General features: G+C 38.3%; 1 protein-coding gene across 5 annotated transcripts in view; it reads right to left on the reverse strand.

The window, feature by feature from the left end:
* Positions 1-27,037, reverse strand: part of WDR19 (WD repeat domain 19) — a 45,217-nt gene that overhangs the window by 538 nt on the left and 17,642 nt on the right. For all 5 annotated transcript variants that reach the window (XM_065698848.1, XM_065698839.1, XM_065698821.1 and 2 more), the window contains 22 exons: positions 26,288-26,437; positions 25,620-25,767; positions 24,818-25,022; positions 24,082-24,241; positions 23,353-23,463; positions 22,990-23,099; positions 21,040-21,097; positions 19,869-20,015; positions 19,665-19,747; positions 18,102-18,185; positions 16,918-17,064; positions 16,386-16,510; positions 14,849-14,961; positions 13,906-13,974; positions 13,557-13,634; positions 9,366-9,462; positions 7,115-7,239; positions 6,354-6,435; positions 5,585-5,735; positions 3,399-3,522; positions 1,781-1,857; positions 1,048-1,167 (listed from right to left, as the gene is read on the reverse strand). In XM_065698848.1, coding sequence (XP_065554920.1) covers positions 1,053-1,167; positions 1,781-1,857; positions 3,399-3,522; positions 5,585-5,735; positions 6,354-6,435; positions 7,115-7,239; positions 9,366-9,462; positions 13,557-13,634; positions 13,906-13,974; positions 14,849-14,961; positions 16,386-16,510; positions 16,918-17,064; positions 18,102-18,185; positions 19,665-19,747; positions 19,869-20,015; positions 21,040-21,097; positions 22,990-23,099; positions 23,353-23,463; positions 24,082-24,241; positions 24,818-25,022; positions 25,620-25,767; positions 26,288-26,437 — 2,559 coding nt within the window. In that variant the 3' untranslated portion in view covers positions 1,048-1,052. The remainder of the gene's footprint in view (positions 1-1,047; positions 1,168-1,780; positions 1,858-3,398; positions 3,523-5,584; positions 5,736-6,353; positions 6,436-7,114; positions 7,240-9,365; positions 9,463-13,556; positions 13,635-13,905; positions 13,975-14,848; positions 14,962-16,385; positions 16,511-16,917; positions 17,065-18,101; positions 18,186-19,664; positions 19,748-19,868; positions 20,016-21,039; positions 21,098-22,989; positions 23,100-23,352; positions 23,464-24,081; positions 24,242-24,817; positions 25,023-25,619; positions 25,768-26,287; positions 26,438-27,037) is intronic.

Consider the following 27,037-nt stretch of genomic DNA (forward strand, 5'->3'; position numbering starts at 1 on the left):
GGAAAGCTGGGAGGAAGCAGAGACAGGACACCTGACCCAAACTGACCAAAGAGGTATTCCATACCACAGCACGTCATGCCCAGGATGTAACGGAGAGTTACCAGGAAGGGCTAGGGCACTGCGGCATTGGAAGAGGTCAGTGCTCAGGTGGGAGGGGTGGTGTAAGTTATCGGTTGGCGGGTGCTGAGGTGTTGTATTCTCTTCCCTTGTTATTTCCCTTATCATTATTATCATTGGTGGTAGCAGCAGTGATTTGTGTTATACCTTAGTTACTGGACTGTTCTTATCTCAACCCGTGGAGTTACGTTCTGTTGATTCTCCTCCCCATCCCTCCGGGAGCAGGGGGAGGGCAAGAAGTTGGGGAGGGGGGGGATGTGTGAGACAGAAACTGTGTGGCTGACTTGCTGACAGGCCTTAAACCATGACAATGAGGAATTTCTTTAACTCCTTTTCAGTTACTGTTTCTTTAACTAAAAGTGCAGCCTTGGATCAAAGTGCATGGTACAGGCAGAGCAGTGGTGTCATTTTGTCACTTTGAAATACAAGTATGTCCAGCCAATACTATATTGCTGTTACCCTGTGATTATATTCTGTTAAACACAGAAGCTAAGATCATGTAACCTGCCTTTTAGATTTGCTCCTTCCAGTTAGCATCTCTCTCTTCCTCCACTTAAACACTTGTTGGTAGCTCTGCATAAACCTTTGATGCTGCTGCGATCTCCAGCCTGTTCTCGCTGCTGCTAAAGCCCAGCTGGTGTTCAGGACAAACACGCCACAGATGATAACGTGATCAAAGAGGTAAAGTGGTTTAAAGCCTCACTACCAAAATGATTTAACAATCAGGTTAGTTGCAGTAGCAAAACCTGCTGGTGTCTGCATGCCTGAGGGGCAAGGAGGAGGTGATAAAGCTGGGTCTCTGGTATCTGAGGCACAGACCCAGAGTGTAAGTTAGATCCCTGAACATTGCACTTCCCTTGCTGGGAAACACTCTCCATCCCCCCTCAAATGAGTCCCGTTAAGTATAAAAGTACAGGCTTTAGCACATACCTGCATTATTGGTCCCCATTTTCTGGTGTGAGATACCGTGTGCAATCATTTATTTTCTTAAGATGAGCAACGTCAATCCTTTCAGAACACATTGGACATGTGTTTTCAGTCTCTAACATGCTGTTTCAAAAGAAGGGTGATGAATCAGAGGAGAATTATAACATTTTTCTAAGGAAGAGCCAGGCCTGAAGCAGAAAGCACAGAGCAAAGTTCTGACCTGTGCTATGTAACAAATACCGGCCAGAGCAACAGCAAGTACAACATATGCAGAGAAGCCTGGCCTAGAACATGAAGTTTCTGCAGCTTCACAGTTCTGACATCTGAACAAGAGCTATCCTGTCCCATTCCCACATGGATGATTATCAGGAATGAGAGGCTTTTGCTGCCTTAGTCTGCATTAGTACTGTGTGTATTTGGTTTTGGTGACTGCTGCTGTGCCCGTGTTTCCCCTGCCCCACATCAGGTTGTCTTCCTGGAAGGAGCTGAGAACTTGCACAAGTCCGTCCATCTCTGGTCGTGGTGCTGCAGCCCTGCATTCTGGTAGAGTTCTTTATTGCAGTTTTTGGTCCACTTTGAAGTGATGTTCTGTATATTAGATGAGACTACCAAATAAAGGGATTCCTCTTCCACCCCAACCCAGCTGTTACCCGTTTTTAGTACCAAATGAAGCAGTTTGCTGCTAAAATATGATCAAACATTGGAGTACTGCAGTAGAAAAAAGATCTCAACTTACTTTTTGAATTCTGAATAAAGGGCAGGGAAGTCACAGCGCGGGCAGACTGTCCAGTCATCTTGGACCATGTGGCGACCCTGCAGGCAAAAGCCTCAAGTAATTAAAAGGCACTGGCTGGCCTAGTACCTGGGCATTTAGTTTTGTACCCGTTAGTGTGGAAAAGTCTCAGCAACTGAGTTCTGAGTATCTTGAGGAATTAAAACCCCAAATGGTGTTACTGGTGTTGGATTCCTGTGTAAAGTCTGTCATGAGAAAGCAGCTCTCGGTGAGATGGTGTTCTCCTTGTAATTTGCATTCCTCTCAAAAAAAGAAATCTTAAGAGTGTATTGAATCACAACTTTTAAAATGATTTGTGTAGCAGTTCTAGAATGTCACCTGTACATGTGGCTAGAGTTGCACAGAAACTACTGGGATTCCTGGTGTTACACATAATGAAAGCCCTGAAGCCGCGTTACCTGAGCCCAGGAGGTCATTTTTAGTGCTGTCACAAATGTGAGCATAGTGAGTGCCTGGTAACTGCCTCTTTAAACAGAGGTGACTCCTCATTTGGGGTATGGTTTATTAATTTGCTTTTGATAGCAAGAATTCATATGTACCTTTTCAATACTAAAAACACACACAACAGCACTTTGAACTATACATAGAGATTTATGCTCTAGTACAGTACGCAACACAGACTGTTGACGCTGTCGTAACGTGTTTAAAAATGCTGCGTTCCTAATGATGCTACCAATACCTGTGATGTTAATGAGCTGTAACCAAGCTGGAGCCTAAGTAAATGGTGTGAAATACAGATGAATATGTATCATTTGGCTCATAAAACTGTGTTTAAAAGCCTTGTTTTATTTCATGAAGATAATACTTCTAAAATACACTGGTTGTCTTACTCTGTTAAAACAAGAGTAACTAAAAATAGATTATTGCTCCTACTCTTTGTAAGACTTAATTCCTTTGTTTTAATAAAGAATGTTAACTCCAACACTGGATTCCTGCTCAAGTAAATTCTCAGGTTTCTTCTTGTGATTCTAGCATGACATTTGAACCCAACAGAAACAGTGTTAACTATACAGTAGCTAACCTCAGTCTAGAGATTTTGTACTCATGCTGGTACCAGTAGGATGCATGTCCCTTCCATGGGGAAGGGCACCAACCCATACCTTTCCAGTATGCTTTAAAGTATCCTGAAACAAAAAAACCTTCTCAGTACTAGGTCAGTGGCTGAACTACTTCTTAATCTTGGAAGTGCCAAAAATTCTGCTACACCCTGGGTATTCCCCCAAACAGGTTTTGCAGTGGTTCAGTTATGGGTGTGTTTTATTTATCTGAAGTCTTGGCAGCCTCGAGTTCAGGGAAAGAGAGCTGTGCCCTCTGCAAGCCTCCTGCACATGGAAGAAGAAAGGGGAAATTCTGTCCTTGCCATTATTGCTCTGAGCTCTGGAACATGGGAGCAAAGGGCTGAGCTTAGGTAGGCAGGCACCAGCCACACAATTCTGTTTAATCACAAAACCATTATCTAGCTTGAATTTACCAACAAGCTTTGTTCAGATGACCTTATTTTTAGAAGGAAAGAGCAGCTCTGCATTCCTGCTCACACTGCAGAGATGCTGCAGATACTCACAGTTGCAATACAGTACGGGAGATTGTTCTTGCAGCTGGGACACAGAAGTTCACACTCTGGGAGCTGGAACGCACAGTAGGGACAGGCTGTTGTTGGCTCTTCTATCGCTGTTGTGCTTGGATGTCTAGAAGAAACATACAAAAGTGGATAAAAACCTCAAGTGCTTTGAACTTGACCAAAGATGTTTTACAATCAATGCCTTTAAGATTTAGCAAGTGTTTTGAGTTAGTTGTGGAGCTGCAAGTTGCTATGTATGTCGTATTCTACCAGGTAATTCCTTTTAACTGCCACCCAAGCTTCATTGCAGTTACGTAAATTCAAAAATATGTAACTTTCCATCTAATTTGAAACTATGCAACTTTTTAAAAGCTGTAATGGGTCATAATACTTTGAAAGCTTTTGAAACTCATGTATAAAGCTACGATTTCTCTATTTGTGGTTTTCTGTGGCAGAAGTGACCACAGAGAACTGAAGTAACAAGAAATGAACAGGCATCTGGGTAGGACTAAACAGGTTGTAACACTGCCTTTCCCAGGCTTATGTTCATCTCCGTGTCTCTCAGAGTGATGGTCCTGATCCAGACATGACAGCACCTGGGTTAAGGAGTTGGACCTTTTTTCAGATTTCTTACGTGACCTTAACTTTCAGTCATTTATGGAACTGAGTGACAGAGCACTGGAACAGGTTGCGCAGGGGGGTTGTGGAGTCTCCTACATTGGAGATATTCAAGGCCCGCCTGGACAAGTTCCTGTGTGATGTACTGTAGGTTACCCTGCTCTTGCAGGGGGGTTGGACTAGATGATCTCTTGAGGTCCCTTCCAACCCTTGGGATTCTGGGATTCTGTGATTCACTTTTAGCATATTTTCCAGTGAAGAGGATACTTCCTAATGTTTAGCCTAATAACCTTGGAGAGCATTAGGTGGCTGCCTTGGTTACATTGATACTTTGTAGAAAGCCTAATTTCTCATTTTATAAGCCTAGACATGTATGTTTCCCTTGCAATCTGAGGTATGAATAAACCTGTTTCATAGATTCAGAATGAGTCAATGCGGCTTTTAGCACTGATGTTATTTTAGAAGCTTAATGGAACGTTCTGGAAGTCTTAACAAGCAGGTACAAGGAAAGAACTTTGCATTAATTAAGTAGCTCAAGGGTATTAAACGCAGTAGGATAAAGGGTTCTTAAAGTACACAGCTGTGGTAACCTACTGCTGTTCTGTATACTTGTAACATGCAAGTGAAAATAATGTGACACCACAGCTTGTATGTAATATTCAGACTGATGCCAGAACAACTTTGTGACAAGAAAATACAAGGCTGGGGGGAAGCCAAAGCAAGACCTATTGGAATAGAGTTTTCATGTATAAGATGATTGGCTCTGAACTGCTGTGGCTTAGGAACAGGATCTTCAATTACAATATGTGCTACAAAACAAAGCAAATCAAGTAGGACGAACCTAGTCATTCTGCTACTGTGTAAATCCACTGGTTGTGCACATCTTAAATACAAGGTATACTGTTAGTCCTGCCTCTTACTCTCTCTTTGGAGAAGAGTTTCAGAGAAAGGCCGTAAGGATCAGTATCCATAAAGGAACAGCTGTGCAAGCTGGGACTCTTCAGGTCCTGAAAACACATGACCGATGATAGAGGAGGAATAAGCAAAAACAGAGGTCTATAAAATCCGAAGTGACAGAGAAGGCCAGACCTCTCCCAAGAGGAAAAGTACACGGCCCTGCATTAAACTAGTTTGGGACCAGTCTTGACACAATGGAACTTCTTGTCAGGGGAGTCACCTGTTGGTGAAAATGCACATGGTTTCAAGCAGAGACCAGATAAGCTCATGGAGAGCTTAGAGAATTAATACCTAAAACACCCATATGGGCTCAGCATGTCCCTGAGCCTCAGAAAGGTTAGAAGCTAGCAGAATAAGGAAAATATTACATATACTTTTACATGCTCACCTATGTTTCCTTCTCTGGCAGAAAACACTGGCTAGGATCTATCAAAACAGAACTTCAGAGGAGGAAGAAAATTTTCAAGAATTCATATTTTATTTGCCCTTCCATTCATTTTTATTTTACTCAGCAGTCTAACTCAGAAGAGCACATAATGCTGATACTGCAGCAGCCGAAGCTGATAAAGCCTTGATATTGTGTACGTTTGAAAGTACAGCTGAACAATGCTTACCTGACCACTGCTTCAATTTTCTTTTTGTATTTAAGGTCTATTTTATTGCGATACTCAGGTCTCATCAACATAGCAGCAAAACTGAAGGCTGAGTTCTTCAGTCCTGCTCTGTGACACTCGATTACAACTGAAGTCAAAATTTGTACAACATCTGTAACAGAAAGAAACAATTATGTCAAATATTGAAAGCCTTTGAGCTAATGCAGCTAAAAAAGTGCTAATGAAAACTGACAGTATTTTTCTTCCTCAGTGGTATACAGTTGCACAATTTGTGCAATTCCTGTACCTATATACAAGAAAATCAGGGCTTCACCTCTCCACATTCCTGAAGCTCAGCAGGGCAGCAGGCATGTTTTGATGATAACTGTTTCTCCCAGATCTGGTCTGCACCGTTTAAAGTCTACATTTTAGCCTACTTTTTCCATGTACCCAAAAAGTATTTTCAAAAGAAGACTGATTCAAATTTGTGATGAAGTCACAAACCGATCAGTTGGTTACACACGATCCTGACACCCTGTGTGTGTGTTTGGGTTAGGCAACTCAGGACCACAGTTATGGTGGGCAAGGACAGATGAAACTGTTCATGAGGAAACCATCTTGGGGGCCCTATGCCAAAGAGCTGCCCTGGGGAGGATGGCAGCGCACACTGTGCATTTGTGCTGTTGTGTGCCTTACAGGATCCCAAGAGGAGAATGCCTCTTCCAGTGCAATGGTAAATGAATTCTCCTGCAGAGTACACAGCATGCCCAGCTACACTGATGACACTTACGTGATGGGAACTTGCTGATGTTGTTGGCTACACGTATAAGCATACGTGCTCCCTTCATGTGATCACCACGTTTGATGTGAGTCTGGAATACAATAAACAGCAAATTAACTGTGGCTGTTATTGAGTCATTCCCACAGTCCACTCCTGCCATTCATCCTTCTGGGAGCTGCAAGCCCACAGCTCTCTCAAGAAACTGAGCAGAGGTGTACCGTGCACTGCAGAAAGGACCAGACACTCAGCAGAGAGGAAAGACACTCTTTCCCAGAACAGTCTTTCGGGCCTTCAGCCTGCTATGTGCCTGCTCTTGCCTCACTGCTGGCAAAGAGGGAGGCCAGAAGCTGGCTGCCAGCCGAACAGATATTCTGGTGGGCTACCAGAACAGATATTCAGGTTAGCTACCCGAAATCATCTGAGCACCCCCTGTTTAATTTAATTTACAGAAGAGCAATGATCTGCTTATAATAATGAATAACAATAATAATATTGCACTACTAGCATGACATTTGTAAGTACAAATGCAAAAGAAATACAGGAAGTCATATGTAGGTTTTTAATTATTCAGTATTTAGAAAAGAATATGCCAAAGAGGCAAACCCAACCATGGATTGTCGTGAAGCTTGCTGTTAAACTTCACTTGGATTCTGTGATACAACCTATATGACAATGTGATTTATGTACACAGAGCATCCGTATGTACAGCCCAACAAATCAGAAACTATGTAACTTAACTTGCACATAAATCCAGTTTCTCAATTCTTTACCTTTGCTAACATATAGCTGTGTAGAATCATAAGGTTTGTAGCCATCTCGGAAGGGATTTTTATCTTCTGGGTCTTTAACTCTGAATACATGCTGAAAAGAACATCGTGTGCATTTCGGTAGTTTCCTTACAAAAAACCAACAATGAACAGGAAATTCAATTTTTCATAACAATTTCTTTACCAATGACACACATGGAAGCTGAACAGGAAGTTAAGTTGATTCTTAGCGCAAAACCTTTGTATAACAATTTCTTTGGAAAGCAGTTGCTTGTCACAGTATCCTGAATGGTATCAGCCAGGGAGTTAAATAAGAAAAGCAATTATGCTTAGAGAATTTAGCTAAACAGTAGGAAAATACATGTGTGGATGACCACTTCATATAATGAAACTTTAAAAATAGAAGATGTTGTACCAATGCATTATTTCCACTATAAAGAGAAAGATATTTTTCTAGCATTTAGAGCCGTTACATCTTTTTGTTCTTCAGTGTCAGCTATTGAAAAGCTGCTGTTTAAATATTAATTTATTGGCTTTGGCAGCTCTTTGCCTCTGCAACCAAACCAACCTAAAATCTGTCAGAGAGAACTAAAATGTGAATATTCACAGAATAGAATCATAGAATGGTTTGGGTTGGAAAGGATGTTAGAGACGATCTAGCTCCACCTTCTCTGCCATGGTGAGTATTAACTCACAAGATTAAACTGCTTCAAGGATACTATAAAGGATTGTCCAAAAACCACACACCATCTTACTAAATTATCAGTGTTGCTGAAAACAATCCGTGTTCGGTATGGTTAGGCTACTTCCTGGCTCCTTGCTTGTTCTTGCTTTGTTTTGGCTTATTTTTGTTTGTTTGGGTTTTTTGTTTTCATTATTAGCGTATAAGGAGTCATACTCCTTGCAGCTGGAGTCATTTAAAGGAAATTTCAGATTCAGTTATTTCAGCAAACTTTTTTCCTCTATTGGCAAATGGTTTTACTCTACAGAGCAGTCTGTTATGTGTCATTATATACGACTTGAATCAACCTGTATGGAATCTGTGTGTAGCAGCTGACTATCAGTCCAGAATTAGTTGCTGGAAAACAACATTAATTTTGCATGCTCTTTCCAGACTCTCAGTATAATATGATGTCTTAAAACCGTGTGATTACATAAATCCAACTTAAACTGCACATAAAGTAGCATACTCAAAGGAAAATACCAAACAGTATGAGTTAAGTATTATTTTTAAATGGACTTTTAAGGAAAGAACAAACTATATTGGTGTAAACTTCAGAATCAAACTGACATCTCCTCAAGGAAGAGAGCAACAATTCACAACTCTGAAACAGCTACTGCAAGACTGGTGATTTTAATGAAAAAAATATTGTGTTTATTAATCCTGGGTTGCAGAACACGTCTATACTTAGGGAAGATGAAATACAGTGTGGGATACTGCATTTTAGATAAAATTTTTCAGATTCAGAGAAGCTGGTAAATGTTTAAACCCTTGAGCATTTACATTTCCTGCTTACATAATCAGCACAAATGCATTATTTACTGCTATGAGGAATTGGAAGACCATGCTTGCCAAGGGGTTAAGAGATTCTCCATTCCCTATCCCACTGCTGAGCAGCAGTCCATGGAAGTTAATTTGCCTGGCTGCTCCCGAGGCTGCTGTTTTCCCTTTACAGTTATTTTTCATAAGTTACTTGGAATGAAAAGCAAGCAGTGTTATGGTAGGGCTGTTGCCATGGCTTCAGAGGAGCATGACTAATGGAGGCAATAGCTATTTTACTTCTAGCCCCTGTCTCCTCTTTTTTCTATTTCTAACTTCAGCTACCTATTACAGGGGAAAGCAAGGCTTAAGTAAGCGGGTATCTGACCCTTCAACAGAAATCACCTCCTGTGCACCTCTTCCACTGGAAAAAATCACATGCAGAGACTAAAGGATCAGTACCCAAGTTGGAAATTGCATGTAGAAACTGCAGTTGTAAGATCTGTGATATACAGAAAAGTGAAGTTGAAAGCAATCTTAATGACTACATTTACTTGAATGTAATAAGGAATACAGGCATTTTCAACAATTTTTTTCTTCTAATATTTAACATACAGGTATGACTCCCAGACTTTTCACAAAGACTACTTCAAATTAAGCTTGAATATAATTAAAACATCTTTTCTAAGTATAATCCTATTTTAATAACAGTACCTCAAGTACTACAAGGATGTAGTGTCAGAGATGCTGCCACATCAGAGGAAACGGACTCACCTGAACACTGCTCCTCCCTGGCAATTATTATGGCAGTTCTGGCAGCTTCTTTGTATTGCTTCAGTGCCATGTATAAGTGGAATAGGTACTTGGCATCCTTAATTAAATCATACAAAAGCAATTAATACTGATTGAATACATACTGCTTGTTCCCTTTCTTTACTTATCCCACCACCACATTCTTCAAAGAAAGCAGACACACAAGAGCTACCTTGTTTTGTGAAGAGCTCTTTGTATGGACATGCTTTAGCTATGCTGCCTTCACCTGCAAGTCTTGGCTCTTTGTACAGTCAAACACTTACGCTGGTGACCCTTAGCGAGCTGTGGCAGTTAGTTGCCAAACTGCCAATATGGATACAGAAAGCTGAAGACCATTAAGCACATAGAGAGCTGCCCAGGCAGAATCCCAACAACTTCAGACATGTAGGCATTCATGGTGTCAGAAAAGAACTGAAGGACTCTTTTTAGAACTCAAAATCTTGCTAGAAAGTTTAAATTGTGTTCCAGATCTAGGTGCAAACATTGCTTAGTGTGAGTAAGGATGACAAAATCTGGCCATTAAAAAGTGTGTTGTTCTGAGACCACACAGTTAAGACATCCAAGGCAGCTAAAAATCTGAAAATTAAGGGGACAATTGGCTAATTTTAGGTAATCCCTAAAGATACAGCAAAAATACACAATTAAATCACCTTGCTTACGATGAAGAGGAACTATTAAAAAAAAAAACCAAACCCAAACCCAAAACTGGGCTAGTGTCACCAGTGTCACTATTGTGTATCTTTAGCAGTGATGTCTAAAATGGGATCAATAAAAATAGTAAAGTCTGTACATGATAATAATTGAATTAGTAAATCCAGGTGAAATTAAGCTGAAATACCATATAATGGTATAAACCATATAAAGGTAGCTTTATAGACAGCTTAGCAAAAACCAAAACCAACTAATTCTGCATTATTAGCAGTAAAGCCAATTATTTACCATGTGTATTCTATGTTAAAACAGTAGAAAAATATCTTTAAAAAGATTCGTATTAAATGATGCTGTCCTGTTCTCTGGAATACTGTGTGGATCTTGTATGCAAGTCTCAAACACATAGCAAAAGCCAAAATATAGAAGAACAGAAATATGAAAGCAATAAAGACATTTCCTTATAAAGACAACAACTGCAAAGATTAAGTCTCTACCTGACAGCCAAGGGAAAAAAGCATGAAAAACCCCACAGAAATAAAAGCAAAAGAGAAAGACTGGCATACAGAAAGAAAAAAAGGCAAATCAAATTGTTCTTTTTAACTCACAATATAAAGGAAAATATTAAGTGACCAAAAAAAAACCCTACTTTTAAACTGATGATGGAGCAAAATTTTAAGCAACGCATGATCAACCAAGCCAAGTGCAAGGTCCTATACATGGGCTGCGGCAATCCCAGGCACAGCTACAGGCTGGGCAGAGAAAAGATTCAGAGCAGCCCTGAGGAGAAGGACTTGGGGGTGTTGGTCAATGAGAAACTTAACTTGAGCGAGCTTCAGTGTGCGCTCACAGCCCAGAAAGCCAACCGTATCCTGGGCTGCATCAAAAGGAGCGTGACCAGCAGGTCGAAGGAGGTGATCCTGCCCCTCTGCTCTCGTGAGACCTCACCTGGAGTATTGTGTGCAGTTCTGGTGTCCTCAACATAAAAAGGACATGGAACTGCTGGAACAAGTCCAGAGGAGGGCCACAAGGATGATCAGGGGGCTGAAGCACCTCCCGTATGAAGACAGGCTGAGAAAGTTAGGGCAGTTCAGCCTGGAGAAGAGAAGGCTGCATGGAGACCTCATAGCAGCCTTCCAGTACCTGAAGGGGGCCTATAAGGATGCTGGGGAGGGATTCTTCATTAGGGACTGTAATGATAGGACAAGGGCTAACGGGTTAAAACTTAAACAGGGGAGGTTTAGATTAGATATGAGAAAGAAGTTCTTCACTGTAAGGGTGGTGAGGCACTGGAATGGGTTGCCCAAGGAAGCTGTGAATGCTCCATCCCTGGTGGTGTTCAAGGTCAGGCTGGACAGAGCCTTGGGTGGCATGGTTTAGTGTGAGGTGTCCCTGCCCATGGCAGGGGGGTTAGAACTTGACTATCTTCAGGTCCTTTCCAACCCTAACTATGCTATGATTCTATGATCAAAAAGTCGAACATCCTGAGAACCATAACTGAACAACAGTAAAAGTTTTCTGGATAATAAAGTAACCACAACTACTTACTAGTGGATATTATCTATCCACTGAAAACTGCCTTAAAAAGGAAAACTGCTATTTCTTGAGCGGGGTAAAACAAAAATTATTATGAATGGAAGGTTAGGATTTAATTCTTCACAACTTCTGACACCTGCTAATGCCCACAACTGGCCATTCTACTGACAACCACTTCTCTTTTCTCCTGCTACAGCAGGAAAAGGATGCTGTGCAGCATGGACCAGTAGTCTTATATGGTATTGGCCATGTCTCTAATGATATTTGACTTAAGTAATATATTTAAATGACTTACATGGCAGCCATATGTGAAAAAAAAAATATAAAAGTAAAAGGCATTTAAGAAAATTTATCCTCATGTTTTACTTTCATGTTCTTACCTTTAAAGTCAGTTATTTTAAAAGCAAAAGTTACAGGAAGGAATTTTCAACTGACAACACATTTCCCATGGTCTTTGTATCAAGTTATTGCAGTCTGATTGACCTTAGTATTAGATAGCCATGATTTAATTTAGTTTTGCTTTTTAAAACACCTGTACTTAGAAAATACACACAGAGAAAACAGCAGAACCTTGCCAGTTCCTCCCTGACAAGTTACTGAAGAGCACGTGGCAAATTAAGATTCTTTACACGTTCAATTTAATAGTTGACATAACATATTTAAGAAATAGTTTGTAATTAGACAAGAAAATTTTGATAAGCATAATAATTTTGATTATGTGGTACTTCATTAGATGCCACCTTATCAGATTGAAAGCAATCAGGCTGCTGTGAGCAATGGTCTGGTTTGAAGATCAGTGCTTGAAAGGACTAGCAAGTTTCTGCTGCATGGCTATTTTAAGTTTAGTCTTACTTCCAGCTTTACAAAAATACCACCACATAAAAGCTGCTATTCTCTACAACTAACCCCATTTACTTGGTAATTTCAAAACCAGCCTCCATAGCATAACAGGGATAAAGATAAATTGTTTCTTAAATAAGATTTTTAAAACAACTATGTATGATTGGATAAAGTAAAATTTTGTTACTCACTGAGAGAGACTATGGCAGATTGGGTTAAAGCATTCAGAAGAACAAGAGAGAGCTTTTAAACAAGGAGAGGAAAGCTCTACATTGAAGTTCAAAACAATGTTAAATACGGCAATTACAGCATTCACAAAATTCCCGTTTTCTAAAATCTTTATAACCTCTTCACTATAGGCATCAAGCTGTAGCTCACTTTCCTCATCCAGTCCTATGCACTTCTTTCAGCTAGATGGTGAGGCTGCTGCTCTTAGAAATGAGATTGGATGCTACAGTTTTGGTCCAACCAACTTTCAGCATAAGTGAGAAATTACTTTTGCTTACATAGATTTTTTTATTCAATGCCTCCAACAGCTGCATTCTCTACTGGTCTCTTGCACTTGAATTTTATTTGTTCCACTACTTTTTGCTTCCCTTATAATTTTATTAATGTTTGCATTTCAAATTACAGGTAAATAATAAGAGGTAAGTAATAGAGTTGTTTCGGTTTTTAATTTTATAAAAGCAAAGTTGGCTTGGCCATCAGCTGTCCAAATGTCCGTAAAAGTCTAAAATATCAAACCCTTAATCTCTAGGCACCATACAAAGAGGAAACAGCCTGAATTTCTAATCTCCCAAGAGAATCATAACCAACAGCTATACTAGGGGTGAAATAAACTTACTGCACCAAGACCATGTCATCATCATTACCAAATCTCACTCACCTCAGTAAGGCAGAACTTCCTCTTCCATACATATCATTTTGTACCTGACTGTATTTAGTTTGAGTCTATATGAGACCTTAGATTCCTTGACTAAAGAATTAACTGTAGACTGCAATGTCTGTACCTGAGGTCTGGCTTTCACAGCTGAAAACCATGGGTGCAGTGCCACTTAGCTCACATTCAAGCTCTGCTGAAAGAGGCAGTAAAATGGTGACACAATAGCAGTGATAAAAATACAATACCTTGGGCATGCCATCACTCTCTCCCATAAGATAGTCTATCAGCTGATTTGTTAGGGCTTCATCTTTTGCCCGTCCCACCTATTAAATAAAGATAGAAGAAATTATGCTATGAAAGAGAAAGGAAAAATACTTGCTCATAAGGAGGTTTCCATAAAAACATTGGTTTTTTTTTTAGTTCTGTATGTTCAAATCAGGTGATTACTTGGCTCATCAGCTTTGACAGGCAGTAGTTCATATTTATTTTCTAACATGTTATGTTAGGGAATTTTAGATGCCTGGAAGCTGTCACAATACTGAAGGTAAACTTCCTGAGAAAATAACGAATTTTTTGTTTATCCAAATTACTTACTGTTTCAATTGCCATTTCTATAGCCAAGTTATCTTCTGTGCCTGGACTTTTCATAAAGTGTTTTAATGCCTAAAACAATACAGAAGAAAAGTTAAAACTCAAACACATGAAACCAACATTTTCCTATTTTTTTATCAAGTTATTTCTCTCTGCATTTTGACATTCAAATCGCATGCTGAAGGCTTATCTTGATGATATTTTACAGCCACATAGATAACCATATACAATACAGAGGTAGGAGCTGCTCTTACAGATACTCCTGCAATAAATAAGAGTTGAGTCTTTGCCAAATGCTGGTTTTCTTCATCTAACTGTGAAAGATGTTTGCAGCTATACAGTGAGAAGAAATTAATGATTAATCTGCTACTGGATCCTCCCCTACATCCGAGCTGAAGAAGTGGTCAACTACAATGGCTGTAATTTGCAAAAAATCTGTAATTTTTTTTCGGTATACAGAAGTCAAACCTATAATAAGCGGCAGTTCACCAATGTGTAAGTGACCAAAAAGAAGTGTGTCAACTGACATACTTCAGTTAATGTATTTTCTGTCTTGAAAAATTAAAAAAGCTTTAAGTTAGGGCATGCTACAGTATTAAATCAATAAGCCAGCCACCAAGTCATCATCACTGATCAAGCTAATAAGAGACAAATTAGTTCTTCTTCTGTGTTCATGACATTTAGAGATTCATTGAGAAGAGTATAGCACTGATCCACCTGGAGCCTCTGCTGCAGTGAAAAAGTGACCTGTAGGGCAGTGTGTAATTCACAGCACATAAATGTAGATAGCTGCAAACATAAGTAGTTTAATTATATTTTTTACACTTTTAAATACCAGTATTTCATCAGTTAAGGCAGCTGAAGTCTACTATGAACTTCCCTGATTTTGAAGTACTGTATTTTGAAGAGTTTCTATGAACATTTAACTATCACTTTAAGTACTGACCCTTCCATATTGACCACACAGCAAGAAAAATTTTCCAGCCTGAAAATGTTTCTTTTCTTCTTCAAAATAGAGTGCAATGCTCTGATAATCTTCATTGGTAGCACTTTCAGAACCTGCAACAGATAGATAGCAATGACAGCAGTGTTCTCAGTAAGATAAAAGCCCTACTGAAGAAGCAAGATCTTATTCTAAGTTTTGTTTTCCTACTGATATTCAAAGAAAACCAAAGCCAGCCAGAATCAAATTATGTCTACATTTTTTCCCTATTTAATCAGATTAAATGTCAGACATTAGGAGCTAATCATGGAGTGAAATACTTGTTTCCACAGGCTTTCCGGTTTTTAACAGACATAATAAAATTACATTACTATGATCTACTAATGAATTTTTCCATAATGTCTTGGCAAAAATAAAACAGCACAAGTGATTATGAGATTATCATCTAATTATTTCTCTGAGTTTAAGAATATGCAAGTATGTATTGCACAAAGCAAGCCTATGAGGATCAGTGTGACCATGTGATAGCAGTGAACACAACAACTTCTAACCAAAGCTTGATTTTACTGTGCGAATCTAAACCAAAGACAGCCACCAGCCCAAAGTAGGTTTTCAGCTATTTTTCCATCCACTTAGATTACAATTTGAGACACTGTATTTTGGATAGGAGAAAAGGAAAAAAGCATAAGGAGCAGTAGAATAATAGTGGCCACCTTGACAAGCAGCTGCCACAATGCATCACTAAGCTAGCTGTTGCCAAGTTTTTAAAACCTTTGTAAAAAGAGTATGCTTTTTAAAGGAATAGATTACTTGAAAATATGAGAGAATTTGGGAGATACGCATGTGGAACTGTCCCCAAAGAATGGTGCCTGACACAGGTGAAAAATGACTACATATATTGCAAATTGAGAAGCTGGCCACTGACTCAGACTAAAGTCAAAACCAGAACTGCACCAGCTACTAACAAGGAGAAAAATAACGGTTACAGCTGAACCCAGAACACGGCCTGATGTGTAAGTCAGCTTCTCAGTCAGGTCTCCTTTTTGTCTCCCACTGAGACAAGAGGGGGCTACAAAGGGCTTTAAAGAGAAAAAAAAAAAAAAAAAAAAAAAAAAAAAAAGCAAGTGTCATGCATATGTAAGGAAATAGCTCAAAGTATGGAAAAAGGATAAAAATCAAGAACTGTCCCAATAAAAGTGTCAGGTTTGGAAAAGCGGTACTAACATATATCAAGGTCAAAGAAAGGGATCCCTCAATGAACACAAGCAGCATAGTCTAGACAAATACTTTATGGATAAACAGAAAAATCTTCAGCACAGACAAGATCTGAAAACAACCTAGACTGAAGACCAAGGGAGATACCTCAGCTGAAAGCAAAGCCTAGCTTGTAGGCCTGAATCAGACACAGATTTGCCAAAAATGTCCATGGTGACTGGAAATGGAAAGGCTGGGAAACAGAACTTCACACCCCTTGTCTTATGATCTGAAATCGGTTTAAACCAATTAAAAGAACAGCAAACTATTAACCTGAAATACTCACTGATGATATCAGCATAAATCTCCATCTTGTTGTGTTGTTGAGCTAATGTGAAAGCTTCATTATTGCACTTGGACATGACGAGGAACTGGATGGCAGAACCATAGTCACCAAGCTGGAGGAAGAATCTAAGAAGAATGAACAAATTAATGCCTTAGTACTAATGAGCATAATGACTACACCAAATATTTTAGAAATATAGTATGTTTTGTGGCACACCAATATGATACATTTATATCTCGATTATTTTAAACAGATTACTAAAATTAACTGCATAAATAATACAGTATGACAACTTTCATTATTGTTTAAACTTAGGTTAATACAATTTTAATCAGAAAGTTAAAAAGAAGGAAAAAAAAAATCAGCACCTGCTCAGCTGTCCAAATTTTACAGAACTCAAATCAATAAACTGAAATATAGTCATTGGCCAAGTACCAATAACTAGAGTCTGGTATGTCAGCAAGCCTCACCAGCTTCCAATAGGTATGGCCTCTTCCACCATTTTTTTTAGCCTGCAGTGTATGACTGTTACCTGGCCACCATCTTTGCTCCATCAAGAGACTGTGTTTCTCTCACAACATTAACAGCCTTCTCAGGATTATTAAGGTGATCCAAATATAGTCGAATTACGCTATCCCATTGTTTTGCATGCTCGTAAGCTATCACAGCTTCATTGTACCTGTAAAATGATGGTTCCACATCAGTTTTTCTAACTTTTAAATAACCTTACAATAAGGTGTGAAAGAAAGTATTTTGTTGCTGAGAGGTTATTCTGCGACACCTTCCTTTCAGTTTGCATATAATAACCTTGTTCTGCAATTACTATGTTTTTTTTTGGCTCTATTTCATTTTCTCTTGGAAGAATGAAAGGCAGAGAAATCTCTATCACGACACTATTTTTGACCTACTTTCCTAGCATCCCTTTTGGTGTATCTTAAAAGCAGTTTATCTGTTCCATTAGTTCTGTATGAAATCACTTGGGAGTGAGAAAATAATAAAAAACAAACAGACGATAGCTAGTTGCACAATGTAAAAAGTAAGATTTCTGTTCTGTAAACAAGATCAAGAGATTTCTCATTCTCACACTACACAACTGACACAAATAGTATTTTCTAGTCTCATCAATGCACACATTTAGCTTTGGTCCTGTTTATACAGTATTATTCTGAAGCAAATTTACTGACAGGTAAAGACAAGTAGAACCTACATTCTGTGATTACATATAACCTATTTTGGGCTTTCATTTCAGCCAATAAATTCACATTATTCATTATTTTGCAAGTGCAGCCATTATGTAATTTGGTTCTAGAATGAAAAAATTTCTTTCACGACTATTCCCTTTGAATGTCATTTAAAAAACACGGCGGGGGGGGAGTCATTAGAAACAAAGTGAACTCTTCAATACTTTGCTAAGTGGAATTGAATACATTGAGTGTATTTTAATGATTTTGGGTAAAAATGTATTAATACTTAGACAGGAAAACAGTAAATTAGAAACACATCTTTGATACTAATGGAAGGTCCTTAGATTACATTTAAAATCCTTACATGACACCTTAAGTTTACATATTTCAGAATGCATTTTCACATGGCCGTTCTGTGCAAAATTTAAAGCCTGTCTTTAAGTTTGTTTTTTAAAAGGGTAATATCTAATAACATCAATAATGACAACAAACAATAATAACTTTTATAAAAAACATAAGGATTCAAACTCACCTGCCATCTGCTTCCTTGGCCTTTGCATATTGTAGGTGAATCTTTGGAGATGAAACATGAGGAAGAAGTTCACCAACCTTTGCCCTAGGAAGACAAGATAATTGTTATTTAATAAATGTATCTGGTTTCAAATTTTCTCCAGTAAACCAGGCAGATTTATACCAACACTAAAAGAAGGCTAAAAAAGAACTAAGTGCACATAACGTATAAGCTTTGAAGGCACTTTAATAGTCTCAAAAAGCTGCAGTTTATAGATAAAAGAACTGGAAATTACAGACTGCTTCATGAAGGTACAGGCTTAAAGAAGGATAGTATCTTCTCTTTGAGATGTATAAGTGCCAGACCAACCATTTTTACATCCAATATTCTCTACTTAATCTACAGTAGAACAAGCAGCACAGTATTAAAACTGTAATCTGAAAGAATGTGAAGAGTACAAAAGGCCAACAGTACAGGTGCAGCTGTGAATACTTTCATGACTGTGTGCTTAAGGCAACAGGTTACACAGAGCACTACAGGTAGTAAGAACCGGACACTGAGTGACTACATCTCCAACAGCAGTGTAGAGGAACACGAGTTGTCAGTCCTTCCATAAATCTAGCTTCAGGAGTTGCACACAGTGATACAACCTATAAAAGCCAGCAAACTAAGCAGAAGGCCTTTCAAGACCAAGTATATAGGAGTCTGAAGAGAGGCTGACCTTGTATCTCACTCTTCTGCCCAAAAGATAAAGCATTACCCAAAGTGAACCTTCTGCTAGAGTCAACAAAGCTTGTATCTCCCACTTTCCAGATCAAGGTTATCATTATGTGCAAGCTACCCTACCTAACTAAGTGTTCTCCTGGTCAGTTTTGATGCCACTGACCCTTCTATGATGGAATAAAATTTTCCTTAGAAAATAAACATAATATATTCCAACCTAATTTTAGAGCACTTGTATGAAAGAGGAGGGGTCTTCCTGATCTCTGCTCCATTCAGTTCTTAATATTAGAAGTAAATAAAATGTTATTAGACAAGAATTCAGCCCCTAAATCTCTCAGTAAATTGTACTTTTCCACTGGAAACTTGCTAATAATGCAATTCACTTTAAAAAAAATTAAAAATGTACTGAACATAATGCCAGTGATTTCACCTACTCATGATACAGACTCCACTTGAACACCAATTTAGAATAATTTCCAACTGAGTATTCAGTCTCAGCAATGTATGTTATAACTGAAGGAATTTAATGAACTAAACAATAACTACACAAATAAAATTACTGAAGTCAGTGCACGTGTGTGCATGTGCACACGCACATTAAGGATTTGAAATTGCAGGTAACTAAACATAACAGAGAAAAAAGAAAAAAGGAAGACTATCTCCCATTTACAATAAGACTCTATTTAAAACAACAGCAGCTTCTGAGAGAACACTGTTCTTGTTTCAGCTTGGGTGAAGGAACAACAAAATCAATGAAACATACTCAATGAGACAGTTGTGCTATTCAGAGACTCCTTCCTTTCCAAAAAGTACCATAGCAAGTTCTTTGAAATACACCACTTCCCTAAAAACAGCACTTACCAGTTTTTACATCGGATGTACACTGATGCTGCCTTGTCATAATATTGTCCCTTTTCATAGAGCTGAGCAGCTTCTGAAAATTGCTACAATATTGGAAATCATTAAAACATCATTTCTAAATTAAGATTAAAAAAAAAAAAAAATCAATAAATAACTTAATGATTTCACTTATTCAGCTTTAGCTTTATTAACTCTTTCGAATACCTTCATATTCTCCAGAATAGCTCCACAGTCTCTCTTTAGCAACCTACTGGGATGTTTAATGGCCTGGTTTACCCCTCGACGGATATCTCCTATTCGAATAGACATTTGAGCCACTCCAGCAAGGCAAGCTTCATCATGATCCTGGTACTGGTAATCAAATGAAAAGCAGTAATTATATATTATACATTAGAAATACCAGGTCACAAAAGCCACAGTAATCAAGCACTGAAGCAAACTAACAAAACATTACATGGACTTCACAAAGTCAATTTTTGTCTCAAAATTCTTGCCTAGCTGCAGCTGTCACTTAGAACTCAGCTTAGTTCTTTTCTTAAGCTTTGATTTTTACATTTTACTTACAAGACCTGTCCAGACCAAGCATACATATGCTTTACAGACAGCTCAGTACTACTCTCATTTTTCCTCTAAAACCAACAGTACAGAAAAAAGAAACTACAAGCAGGATACTTCCTTTAATCCTTTTTTGTAAGTGCAAGGCCATTGATGTTTAAGGCCAAATGGCTTGATTTTGGAAATGTCACTATTTCCCCGATTATGTTCCCTAATTATCATTTAAGTTGCTTAATAGACACTATGCAAATATTATCACAGAATCATAGAATAGTATGGGCTGGAAGGGACGTTAAAGCTCATCTAGTTCCTGCCCCTCTGTCATGGGCAGGAACACCTTCCACTAGACCAGGTTGCACAAAGCCCTGTCCACGTTATTATGTTAGGGGAAATAATGCCAGAATAAGGAAGGATCTACTGAATACAATGTTAATCTTCTAACACAATCCTTGCTTGTCTTTATATAGATAACAATTCAATAAAGAATAACAGGAAGAATTATTAGGACCTTTGTTATAACAATGAAAACCCAAGCAGTATTTTCTGACATTTGTGTGTCTATTATGAAACTGCTCAAACTATAAAACCTAAATCTAGTTATGCCATGTTAATATAATGTCAATAATGCTTTACACCCAGAGAAAGCATCATTCTGTGTATTAAAAATAAGAGAAGTGTGAAGACTACTACCCCAAATGAAACACACATACAGATTTAGAGTGGAATAAAAAAACCCACCTGTATTCAAGTGAGTCTGAAACATGACAACTTAATGTGTAGTATGATAATACAAATGCTATCATTAGTAAAAAGGAATTACCTTATTATTTCCCGTGATTCCCTTCTCATAGTGTGACAGAGCATTACTATAATCACCCCTAAAAGAAAACAAGAAGTTGTACAGAGAATAGTTTTACTAGAAAGAGATGGTTACCTTCCTACCACACAGATTATACATGTATCTGTCCTGCTTTAGACATAATGACTGTACAAGAATGTGAAGTATGCAAAAGATGGGACAGTCACAGAGTTACTCATGGCACTTCCTTAGCACTTTATCAAGCTATTAGCCAAAGATGTAGTCTGTCTCTTAGTCTGTCTCTCAATTTCATTATAGTGAGACCAATAAATCTCCCTTGAAAGACAGAAAAATAACCTATCTGCACAATACACCTCAGTAATCTCATCCCTACTTCCTTATTTTTCTGTAAGCTAAATGAAACTAACCTGCTAGAATTATTCTTGAATTTTCACAACATAAAAATGAAGGCAGTTTTTTTCCTCAAGTATATTCAGAACTCAAGTTACAGATGGCTGCATTGCTTCAGATGCCTCTGTTCCTTCCTTTCTGTGACCAATAACTGTCTTCTGTCAGTGCCAGGGAGATGGAGTTGTCTAACTCTATTAATAGATAAAGAGTTTTTCCTCTTGGTTTAGACATTTAAACCAGGTTTCATCTGGGAAGAATTAGCTACAAAATCTTTCTAAAATCATGGCAAATGGTTAAAACCTTCTCTCTTTCAGGGACTGACAGCCTTGAAATCTGACACTCACCTACCTATAATATGTAAGAAAATGAAGGGTAATGGGTATTTAATGAAAGAAAGGCAAAAGGCAAGGCTTTTGTCCAATGTAAGAAGCGTTAAATGGTGTGAATTTTGTTTTCCACCCACTTGCTTGCAAGAAAGTATTTATTTAGTAGATGATCATATTATATAGTGGACCTTCCAGCTGCAAAGAACCCAGGTATAGTGAAATTAATCAAAAGTAACTATTATTTGCTAACATGTCTCTAGCATGAGGTATTCCTTACAAAACTACTCTTCTTTATACTACAGCTGCAAGACCTCACAGAATCCTCTCTCAGCAACGTAGTTAGCCGAAGTATCTCACAATCATAAAATCACAGAATCTCACAGAATCACAGAACAGTTAGGGTTGGAAAGAACCTTAAGATCATCAAGTTCTAACCCCCCTGCCATGGGCAGGGACACCTCACACTAAACCATGCCACCCAAGGCTCTGTCCAACCTAGCCTTCAACACTGACAGGGATGGAGCATTCACAACTTCCTTGGGCAGCTCATTCCAGTGCCTCACCACCCTTACAGTAAAGAACTTCCTCCTTATATCTAACCTAAACTTCCCTTGTTTAAGTTTTAACCCATTAGCCCTTGTCCTATCACTACAGTCCCTAATGAAGAATCCCTCCCCAGCATCCTTATAGGCCCCCTTCAGATACTGGAAGGCTGCTATGAGGTCTCCACGCAGCCTTCTCTTCTCCAGGCTGCATAGCCACAACTTTCTCATCTCAGCCTGTCTTCATACGAGAGGTGCTTCAGCCCCCTGATCATCCTTGTGGCCCTCCTCTGGACTTGTTCCAACAGCTCCATGTCCTTTTTATGTTGAGGACACCAGAACTGCACACAATACTCCAAGTGAGGTCTCATGAGAGCAGAGTAGAAGGGCAGGATCACCTCCTTCGACCTGCTGGTCACGCTCCTTTTGATGCAGCCCAGGATACGGTTGGCTTTCTGGGCTGCGAGCGCACACTGAAGCCCACTCAAGTTAAATTTCTCATTGACCCACATCCCCAAGTCCTCCTCTTCAGGGCTGCTCTGAATCTCTTCTCTGCCCAGCCTGTAGCTGTGCCTGGGATTGCTCTGACCCAGGTGTAGGACCTTGCACCTCAATTGTATCTCAATTTATATTCTAGTGAGCATGAGTATTGGTTTAATCTTCTTATATTGCAACTTTACAGGAGAACTTACGTGAATTCAAGCTGCATTGCATATTCCTTTGATAGGAAAGGGATCTGGTCTGGAGCCAAACGCTTAGCCAGCTGAAGTGCACTGTCCCAGTGTTGCAAGTCTTTTCGCATCTATTAACAAAGACCAGTAAAATTTTCTGATGCAAGTATTAAATTCTGAACCTTATGTTATTCTAAATAGAAATATAGAGCTAGTGTACTAGAAAGATTCAGGTAATTTGAATTCATCCTAAAAAATATCTGTCAGTCACAAAATGGCAAGAACAAAACCATAAAAGGCCAGAATTATCAGTAGGTAAAATAGTCCAACATTGAGGTGCAGATGAAAACATCTACAAAACATTTACACATCTTAAATGAATACCTCAAGTGCAGCAACAGGACAGGAGGATGCCAGATACAAATCCTGAGCCAGATTAAAATCACCAGTAAACATGGCAAGATGTCCTGCTAAAAGGTTATGGTCTTCTATTCCCTGGAAAATGATGTAAGAGGTGCAAAAGTAGTCCAAGAGAAAAAAAAAATATTGTTGTAAGTAAAATAATCTAGTAAGCACAGCAAAACAAACCAGTTTTGTATTCTACAACCATGTGTGTTGAATGGATTCTACAAACCAAGAAAAAGCCCTCACTTTCTTACTGGAACTCAAAGTCACTACAGCTAACACTGTCCAAACTCTGCAGTTTGCAGAACTATTTTCTTAGGATACTATTTCATACACTTTTAGATATATGACTTTTTTTTTTTTAATTAATAACAGTGGCCTTAAACATTTTTTTTAGAAATGACAAAGGAAAACAGAGCCTCCAAATCCCTGACACATGAATATTTTCTGTTGCTCTCAAGCAGATGCAGAAAGGCATGTTGTGCATTACAGTAGAGACTGCAACTACTTAAAGAGAAAACCAAGCAAGAGTTACATGGTTTGGACATGTTTTCCTCAGTAACTATTAACTCCCTTGAAAATAATTCACCTTCTACTTTAAAAAACAACAAACTAAACACCAAAATCCCTAGAAAATAAGAACTCCGCAATTCTTAAAGAAGAATTAAATCACCGTATTTCCTGTTTAAAGGGGACTTTATATTTTACCTTTATTTGTTCTAGTGACATCACCATCCCAGCATTACCAAATGTCCGATAAACACGTATTGCAAAATCCACCTCCATATGATATAAGCAAGCTTTGGCCAGCTCATTCCACCCAGACTGGTCATTCAGAAGTCTGCACAACTCCCATGCTTCAGAAAACCTTTACAAGGTAAAACACATTAAAACTATTTTAATTTTAGGTATTAGTCAAATATAAAATTCCCTCTCAACTCTTTTTTTTCCTAATACTATGGTAGGGAACAGATGAAAAACATATAATTCTAAGCTATGGAGGGAGAGAGGTGTCAGGAAGAAAGGAGAAATACAAATGCATAACTTAACAGTTCTGTTTCTCCTATTTCTACTGCACTTTTTCAGGAAACCATCTGCTTTCCCTACTCTGGCATTCCTTCCATCATAATGATTTTACATTGTTTCATTAGAGTGGGGAGTATGTAAGAAGCACCTTCGTCCAGTTTTGGAAGAGACACTGTCATAGAACCCTGAAGCAGTCCTGAAAAAAATTACTTCAGCTTTTACTTGACAGTGGAAAAACAAATAAAGCGCCACTAGGCCAATTATTCAGCTTGGTCTGTATAGACAGCTACATGGACTCACGGATCAATCTAATTTATTAATATTCATTATCACATTTTTAAATCACCACGATATGCTGTACTGAGCTATAAGCACAGAAGAAAACAATTTACACAATACAATTAAAACACAGATGTACCTTTTCAATGTTAAAGTCTGAGTAAGCATTTGTGTCAGCTCATTAGGTCCAAAGTCTTTCAAATTGCCAAGGAACCTGTGAGTGCTCAGATACATGTTGTTTGTTTTCCCACTCGGAGTCTGACAAGTTAATTCTCCATTATACAGCAACAAAGGTTTGTGGGAAAAGGGGACTTCTGTGCCACCTGCCAAAATAATCTTTGACCCTAGATTCAAAGATCAGGAGGAAAAGAAGACATAATTTAAAATATCCCTACATCGTAAGAAGTGTAGCAAACAGTCACAGCTGAAATAATGTAGACTTGCAGGGCATTAATTCAAGGTGTCTAATTCTGGTAGTTGCCACTGACTGCACAGCACATATTTTTCAGTAAGTACACATAAATAACATATCTTCTAAACTAGCGTGGTCATTTGCCAAGTATTTGTAGGTAGATTTCTTAATGTTTCCCTGTAGAAAATATAGAAATTTCTATGATTTTGGTTAACTGTAAGTGAATGCAAGTTTTGTCACCATGCTCCTAAAATCTTCTCATTAACATTCCAAAATACAATTTTGAAGCACAAAGTGCAAATTTCAGATGAAAGACTGTAACAGCAAGAAGCTTAGGGAGTTAGGACCAAAATGCTTTACAGAGAAACCTACAAAGCAACTAATTTCCTACCAGTTGTACTACAAAGCTTCTGTACTACTGTTTATTTGTACATACATTATAAAGATATTTAAGACAAATGAAAACTCAGAACATGTTTTACTTTATCAACTGAAAGAGTGAATAAGTTTTTAAAAGCATTTATAGTACCTTGAATAGCATCCTTATAAAAAACATAGGTGTATGCTTTATCATCATCAAAAGCAACAAAAACACCTTTATCCATTGGCCAATGTTCCCACAGGATTCCTTTAATAGTTGGTGAGAAGTCTGGAATCTCATATAATCTGTCATTTACCTACAAACAATGCAATAATAAAATTACTAGCAAGTGGCTAAGGAGACAAACCAAATATTCATCCCAGTTATGATTAAAAATAAAGAATATAAATAGTGCAGAAATATGAAAAATTAAAAAAAAGTTTTCTTATAAGCAGCAACTCTAAATAACATAATAGTTCAATTCAGAAGGGAAGTAAATGAAGAAAATGCACATTATATAAATGTTAATTACTTTTCTTGGAGAAAAGGTATGGGGACAGGTAGTGAAACTGTCAGAACTTGTTAATGGGCTAAAATATCTGTATTTGAATACACACACATATACAGTTCTGAAACTACTGATCAGGAACTTAGTATAATGAAATTGTCCTAATCTCACATGATGGATTTTACTTTCTTACATTATCTTCAGGCCTTGTTGCCAATTTCTCCTACCAGTATACACACTGGATTTTGACAAAAAGTTTATTGAAACACCAACTAGTTGAAGAGCTTGCTTGTAAATATGATTGTATGGGTATCCCACACTAACTTACTGGGCAGTAGACAAAACCATCACTTTTGTCATCTATGAAAGCCAATCTGGTTCCATTGGGGTCTGGAAAAACTTTTCTCACGCTGACAGAATGCCGATATTCATTCACATATTGCCAGTCTTCAATGTAGAAATAACTAATAACTCCAGTCTAAGGAGAGATAACAGAAAAAAGCTAATAATGATATCAGTAAGTGGCATGCAGATAACTAACTTAGTTGCAGTTTCTCTGATTTTAAGAGTGCTGAGCACAAAGAGTTAGGTTTAAAGAAAAATACTTCCAGGTGTGTTTTTTTGGCTTCTTTCTCCATTTACAGCTGGTTTTGGGCAGGACAGGAAAATTAAGGCTTCTGGGGAGTCGGGGAAGGAGTTGGAGGTTTGAGGGGTTTTCTAATGTATTTGTTGTTTATCTCACTGCTTTGCGGAGACTGTATTTCCTGTGCAGTTATCCAAAGAGAGGAAATGCCTGCCTCGCCACTGGGAGAAGCTTAACTTTCACACAAACCTGGAAAACCTGCCTCCAAGGGAGAACCATTATAAGAACAAATGCACCTAATTCAGGGGAGAAAAGCAATCAAACTGATTTGTGATTAATGCATATTTCAATCTGTTGCACAAAGAAGAAAAGTAAAAGACATCTTTTGATGTCAGTTGTAAAATCTGCATCATCAAATTGATCAGTTGTGAATTTAGTACTTCAAATTTATTAGTACCAGTTCAGGTACTAAGGAGGTAGGAAAGCCCTCAGCTA

This window comes from Lathamus discolor, chromosome 1, assembly GCF_037157495.1.
Source record: "Lathamus discolor isolate bLatDis1 chromosome 1, bLatDis1.hap1, whole genome shotgun sequence".
Lineage (NCBI taxonomy): Eukaryota > Metazoa > Chordata > Aves > Psittaciformes > Psittacidae > Lathamus > Lathamus discolor.